The sequence below is a fragment of the Macrobrachium rosenbergii genome, chromosome 17, assembly GCF_040412425.1.
Source record: "Macrobrachium rosenbergii isolate ZJJX-2024 chromosome 17, ASM4041242v1, whole genome shotgun sequence".
Lineage (NCBI taxonomy): Eukaryota > Metazoa > Arthropoda > Malacostraca > Decapoda > Palaemonidae > Macrobrachium > Macrobrachium rosenbergii.
Genome location: NC_089757.1, coordinates 20,760,532 through 20,768,264, shown reverse-complemented (window position 1 = coordinate 20,768,264; position 7,733 = coordinate 20,760,532). Strand labels below are relative to the sequence as shown.

At 35.1% G+C, this 7,733-nt stretch overlaps 2 protein-coding genes across 2 annotated transcripts in view; one reads left to right on the top strand and one right to left on the bottom strand.

The window, feature by feature from the left end:
- The window catches only part of LOC136847538 (uncharacterized), a 22,607-nt gene extending 15,704 nt beyond the window's left edge, over positions 1-6,903 (top strand). Inside the window, exons 12-17 of the mRNA XM_067119264.1 lie at positions 328-373; positions 787-879; positions 1,875-1,954; positions 4,186-4,306; positions 5,003-5,203; positions 6,319-6,903. Coding sequence (XP_066975365.1) covers positions 328-373; positions 787-879; positions 1,875-1,954; positions 4,186-4,306; positions 5,003-5,203; positions 6,319-6,554 — 777 coding nt within the window. The 3' untranslated portion in view covers positions 6,555-6,903. The remainder of the gene's footprint in view (positions 1-327; positions 374-786; positions 880-1,874; positions 1,955-4,185; positions 4,307-5,002; positions 5,204-6,318) is intronic.
- LOC136847775 (putative carbonic anhydrase-like protein 2) overlaps positions 1-7,733 on the bottom strand; it is a 482,132-nt gene that overhangs the window by 468,967 nt on the left and 5,432 nt on the right. The gene's annotated exons all lie outside the window — the stretch shown is intronic.

The following is a 7,733-nucleotide window of genomic DNA, read 5'->3' as shown; positions in this document are numbered from 1 at the left end:
GCTGCTGTTCAGCAAATATGGTAGCTCTCGGCAGGAAAAGGGGACCACGGATCAGGGATCAATTGCGACTGTGAAAGATTTAAACACATTTAAACAATATACAAAAATAAAAGGCACCAAGTTAGAATAATCGGCATTTCATAACTAACTGGACAGTGGGTCTTAACTGAAGAGGGTTTATTGTTCCTTTTTTATTGGTCTGGTAACATCACATTATAATACTTTCTTAGCCACTGCAGACTTTGCAACTCTGGTCCCAGAAGTGTGATTCCATTCTCAATAAGTATATCTTAACTGATACCTGTATCTCCATAACTTGGTGCTCAGGCGGGAAAAATGAACTTGGGGCAACACATGCCATCTAGCAAGAGAGGTCTACTTGTCAAAACTTCAAAAATATTAGTTTTGTTCTATACTATATTTATGTTAAAAATGTTAACAGCAAATCAGCCAAGTTTATTATTTTTACTATTGCTTAATGACATAAAGAAAAATTCTATAATACACTGCAAAGGAAAAATGAACACAACATTGATATAGTTAATACCAATACTTAGTTTCAGAGTACTTAGTGAATGCAAAGAGAAGATAATGAAGATTTATGCTAATTAACTGTTACCTAAAAACAAATCTGTTTATGAGCCAAAGAATATGAATTAAGAGCCTTGCAGTAGCATGAGAAAGCAAGCCAGACATTTCACTCTGACTTTCCCTGCTACTCACTCACTCATAACAACCCCACGCTGTTGTCCCCACGGTATTTGAAAGTATTTTTTGTCTTTTCAGCAATACCTAACGCCGTTGCAAGCCGTACCCTAACCTGCCACACCAACTTGACCTGGCAGCCTGCTGATTTTAACCTGACACAATGTCTTCAGGGTGAGCACCATCCACTTTCTTGCCACTCCAGAACTAAAGCTCATTTATTTAGTGAAAATCTTCATCCAGTTTGCATAGCTAAAAAGACAACTGCCAGTATAATATATATATATATATATATATATATATATATATATATATATATATATATATATATATATATATATATATTATACACAAGTATATATAATGCATATATATATATATATCTATATATATATATATATATAATATATATATATATATATATATATATATATATATATAATGTATGTATGTATTTATATATAAAAGCTACTTTCACTGGGCAACTGGGCTTCTCCAATTTTTGCTCCTTTGCATGTGCAAATGATTAGAATTCTAAATAAAGTCTTAAGTTCAAGAAGACACTTAATTCCATAACATTTAACAAATCAATAAAAATTCTATTCGTTAATAAAATTAGCAACATTCACCATGAAACTTCAAATTCCACAAAACAATAAGTATATAATAATACGTATTACTTTTTTTTAAACCTCTGCGTTCTTTTCATTTCCAGTACTGTGCCTACCGAATTTCCTAATCATGTATTGAAAGATAATTATGATTCAGGATTTTACGTTATGTACAGAGAAGAAACCAATTAGAAACATCAAACTTGTTTATACCACCGTTCTTCCTCTACAGAGCTTTCACATTACCTTGCCCTTTACTGTATAACTGTGGCACTGTTGTTCCTTACAGTTTTATAAAGGATGATGATTCCCATAAGTTTGAGAGGCCATTTTAAATTTACTTTTCTCATTAATGTATATCTGCTTATTTACCTATTTACTTGATTGTTTTCCTTTGTATGTTACGGCGCATTTTATCTCCTTTCGCATAGAGGCATCCTATTCTGTCAAGCCCGTATTGCAAGTTAATGGCCTTACCTCTTATATCGTAAATGTACACACAATAAGATTATGAATATCAATCTTAAATGCTAAATCCCGGTCTATTTATCTCTACAGTATGCTTGAAAAATCCACAAGGGGCACCACTGAATGGAACGACCTCCTGGGATGGCATCACACGAGCATCTGCAACACAAGTAAGAAGTGTATCTTGTCGCAGTGAAATTTTGCTTTCCATCCATTGAGCATTCAAAGGTGGTAGCACCTCCTATATGAGACTTTTTCGTGAAGCAGGTTTACAGTTATAAACCTGCCAAAATATTTCATTTCACTTTTGTAGCAAAGAATTAAAAGACTGGTAATTCTGTGAAAGGAAAAAAATTCCAGCAGCATCTAGCAGCACAAGAAATTAAAGTCTTCAAACAATGAAATGCACAGTAGACCTAATTAAGCTTGTCAGTCTTGTCTCCGTAAAAAATTCAATTTCTCAGCAAACCCACATGACATTATACATGACCTCCATGTTCACTCACTTGCTCTGTTGGTCTTGGGCCTCACTGTGAGCGTGGTTGCTCAGACCCGATCTATCCCGTCACTGTTTTGGGCAATCTCAGCCCAGAGGGACTGATCCTCAATAACCAGCGCATGAAGAATATCCAGGAAGTTGTCTTTCTGTCTTCTTGGTCTGTTACTGCTGTACAGCTCTTCCTTCTGCTTTATCTTTCTTCTCCAACCATAGTATTTTATCCTCTTCCACAGGGGCTGCGCGTCTTTCTAGTGGAAAATGATAAAACTTGGGATCAACAGTTGTTTTGTTGTCCTTGAGTTCGCAGTTAAGACAATTTCTGCAGAACCATTATTCTATATTACGCACAGGCCCTGATATACTCCTTAAAACTGTGTTCTAGAGTGCAATCAGCTTTTGTTCTGGCCTTATAATGAAGAGTCTAAGATTCACATCAATACAGCGCTACTGGACTTATAATAAAATCTCAGTTTAGTGGCTTTTTGAATTCGTATTCTTTTTATGGTTAGTACCTATACCACTTTCTTGGTCCACTGTTTTCATCCAAGCACTTGGTCCACCTCTTGCTGGTTCTGTAGCAATGTGTTTCGGCAGTAAACCAAATTTTGAGGCTAAGTTCGATAAGGAGGGTCGATAGATACTGCAACAGCTTGTTTAAAGTCTACGAAGATCTACCACAGATCAATGTTTTATAATTCCAGTATTTGCTATTAGTTGCTTGATCGTGGGCATCTGATCTACTGTGAATGGAAGTAAATGAAAATACAAAGATAAAGGAGCCAGGCAGAAAGGGTAACAGGAACCAAAACACTAAAATAAAACAAAGTACGTGAATTGGTTAGTGTAGTACTTGTACCACTGAACCATAGAAGAGGCGCATTGGAACCCATCTTTTTCAGTCGAACTCATGATATGCAAGAGAAAAGATATAAAAAATATGCAATGTGCGTAACATCATACCAGTATATAGCACGGGAGATAAAACCATATGCACAAATTATCAACGAACAACATTATTCTCGACCTGCTTTAAGAACTTCAATCAAGGATATTTCCTTAGAAAAAATTATTGTAACTTCTACCAATTCTGACACCAAGATGAGTCGACATCTACAGAGTTTTAATCTTCAGATGAAAACGAATATAATTTTTATCTATTATAAACTTTCCACACGTCTAATTGTTTGTTCTATAAGTATTTCGGGAACTGCGCCACAGAACCCTGCACACATCAGGTTTCTCAATCCCCAGAGTTCCTCGTTGGAAGAGTCGGTAGAGTTCTCGGCTAGCACTCTGCTAGTCCCGAGTTCGAGTCTCCGGCCGACCAATGAAGAATTAGAGGAATTTATTCCTGGTGACAGAAATTCATTTCTCGGTATAATGTGGTTCGGATCCCACAATAAGCTGTAGGTCCCGTTGCTAGGTAACCAGTTGGTTCTTAGCCACGTAAAATAAGTCTAATCCTTCGGGCCAGCCCTAGGAGAGCTGTTAATCAGCTCAATGGTCTGGTTAAACTAAAGTATACTTAACTTTCTCAGTCCCCAGGATACTGTGTGAAATTGAAGAACACGAGGGACAAACAATTCAAATATCTCAACCCATTCCTTTTCTGAATGTGGAATTTCTCATTTCCTCTGTATTTCTCAAAAAAAGAAAGCTGCCTTTTTAACACGCAGGTTTTCCAGCACTTGAAAAATCAATTAACAAACTTTACTGGCAGTACTAAAGTTCGGTTTGGGCAAACATATTCGTCTTGGCTTCTTCACCATAAAACAAATCAAAACATAATAAGAATTGCTCTTCTATCGAAAAAAAATCCCTTGCTTTTCCTAACAAGGAAAATATTTCTTATATATAAACCTTTTCTGTTTCAAGCTAACATATATTCTTATTTCTCTCCAGGTGACGCTGTCATGTCCAGCTGGTCAACAAATGGGTGACGGAAATGCAACGCTTGTTATAACATGCCACAGCAACGGCAACTGGACAACCGTTGATCCCGCTCTCATGGTCTGTCGAACACGTAAGTACAGAGAACTTGTTAGAACCTATATCAAAAAGAGAGAACTTTCCCTCCTGAAAAGTAAATTCAGGGCTGGAGAACAGCCTATACGTATATCCCAGAGCCTATATTAAAAGTACTGAATTTTGCAAACAATCTCTGCCCCAGAGCCTATATTAAAAGTACTGAATTTTGCAAACAATCTCTGTCCCAGAGCCTATATTAAAAGTACTGAATTTTCCAAGCAATCTCTATTTAATAATATGCAATAAATATTCATAAATTATTTTTCCCGTGTCTCACGGCCAGCTTCTCGCAACACTGGCCCTTACATATAAGGGTACAAAATGAAGGTAACTCGGTCATAGCTTTAGGATGATATAACGTTCCTACAGTTGAGACTTACCGTCCTGAGTATGTCTCTCATATTTCCATCACTTTTGACGGATTGTGATCATTCTAGTATCTGATAAAAACATAAATTGGAAATCGACATCATAGTGAAAGCAAATCATTCGTTTAAAAAAAGGGGGACACGAATCATTAGAAGCTAGTACAAAACCGCATAAACTATATGAGGAAAGTAATAACTTTTACAGCATTAAAAAAACCAAACATTATACTACTGAAAACTTCATGGTTTCATAAAGAAAAAATACGTACTAAAAAAAGAATTTAAAAAATGACCATTTCTTTCATCCATTCATCTCATTCCAGCGGTGACTGTGCCTTTCCCGGACCTTCCTCCTGAAATGACCGTTCAAGGGCTTCCCGCCGGAGGGTTGGTCTGGCAGGACCTCCAAATCAACTTCACTTGCCCGAATAACACGATGTACTCCGACGGACGGTCTTATATAACAATAACCTACAACGGCACGCAGTGGTTGGGATATGAATCAAATTTCGTCTGTCTTAACAGTAAGTAGCGAGACCCCAAAATATGAAATATAAGGATGAGTGAGTGCTGTAATGTCCCTTCCTACACTGAAACTGTGCTTGTCAAATAAGGCGCCGTGGGGGGAAGGGGGGAGGGGGGTATTCGTTCTTAAGGTGATTTCATCAAAGTTAGTTTTACCATCCCATTTTAACATAAGTTACTTTTCTCTTTGGTCAGAAGAGTGACCACCTAATATCATTTAATATTAACGGAAAACAAGGAGTCATTCTTCAGAACATGAACCCAACCAAATGGTGTGCATGTGTAAATCATCTTTTTTCATAGAGCCTCTGAAGATAAGACTTGTATATTTTGATGGGTTCATCGATATCTTCTAGTTCCTCCTAACCTCAGTTTGAATCCTGACGTAAAATTTAGGATTTCATAGTTTCCAGTAAAGAAGTTTACCCATAAACATATGGACTACTGATCAAAAATCACCAGAAACACGTCGATTTTAATGGCCACTTTTCTAAATATAAGTTGCCTCGTTCTGATACCTCAGATGAGAGCTCGAATCTCACCCGGGCATCAGAATATCTTCATTCCTCTCTTCATTTGGATCTAGGCTAGTAGTGACAAGCGTTACCAAAATGAAAAGAAATCGAGGATTCGAGAGGGCATTGTGGTTAGTAAAACTGCATACGTATCTGGTAAAAGTCACCAGTGGATTTTTAGTATATATATATATATATATATATATATATATATATATATATATATATATATATATATGTGTGTGTGTGTGTGTGTGTGTGTGTATATATGTATGTATGTATATATATATATATATATATATATATATATATATATATATATATATATATACATACAGTATATATATATATATCTTCATTTGGATCTAGGCTAGTAGTGACAAGCGTTACAAAATGAAATCGAGGATTCGAGAGGGCATTGTGGTCAGTAGAACTGCAAACGTATCTGGTAAAAAGTGACCAGTAGATTTTAGTATATATACATATATATATAGTGTGTGTATACATATACATATATACAGTTTATATATAACTGTGTGAGCAAACCTACGTTCCATAAGAATATGCACTTCTTAATTGTTGTCTTTCCTTGCCCACAGCCTGCAGCTCGGACCCACTGCCTCCTTACAACACTATTGTTTACAACTACACAGGAATCAAGACGATCGGGACATTAGTTGCCTACTACTGCGCAGGAGGTCGCTTCATCAACATGGACCCTTACTACTACAGCTACTGCGACGGCAAGACGTGGAACCTGACGGATATGCCCCCGTGTGAAAGTAAGTTTCTAAGATTAAGAAAGAGTAAAATACATGTTCACTTAACCCCATAAGGGAGGTAGTGCCTCCAGTGTACCTCACGCAGTGCACTGTATGCATTACTTAAGGTTCTTTGCAATATCTTTCATTCCTTTAATTATACCTCCGTTCATATTCTCTTTCTTCCATCTTACTTTATAACCTCGCCTAACAATCGCTTCAGCATTATTTTCAGCGTTGAATGACCTTCTAGGTCCTAGCGCTTGGCCTTTCTCCTAAATTTTGTATTCCAATTCCAATTCCACTTGTTATATTGAAAATATCCGGTGGAAACTTTTTGTGAAAGTTTATGACCTTTCGGCTTGGATTAGTCTGTAAGAATATATGCTTCAAATTAATAATAATAATGATTATTGTGAAAAACCCACACTGATGTAAGTAAATATATTCATAAATAAATAAATAAATAAATAAATATATATCTATATATATAAATATGTATATATATATATACTGTGTGTGTGTATATATATATATATATATATATATATATATATATATATATATATATATATATATATATATATATATATATATATATATATATATATATATATATATATATATATATAAAACAAACTTTCGAGAACCTGCTTGATTCTCCTTATCAGTCGGATTGATAAAGTGAATCGAGCAGGTTCCTGAAAGCTCTTTGTATAAATATTTTTAAACATTTACAATTACATCTGTGTGGATTTTTCACCACTTTAGTGATTCATGTGATTATGATATTTTTTATGAATAATATTTATGTTAGCGTAATTCTTATACTAAAGAACAGCATTTTGCACTTACAACCAAGAAAAAAACGAATTAATAGTTTGCCAAACATTACAATATTATAAATTATGAACGAATCTTAGGTCTGAAAACATCAGGCAAGACAGATGAAATAAAATCTGCCATTCCCATCGAAGGAAAAGAAGTTAAAGTAATCAGAAAATCAACAGATTTTACCAGATTTCGAAAAATTCTTGATCAAACCATTAGTTTTAAATTATTAAGTTACGGATTTATCAGAATCTCTTAAAGCTGTTGCTAACTGAAACTGGAATTATCACTGAAAATACTTTTTTGCTATTCCACAAAAATGGTCTAAAAAATATTTCAACATTCGCTAACTTTCTTGCATTATCTAAAGTTAGCAGTTACTTCTAAATTATAAAATGTACGGGCAACCAGCTAAAAAATAT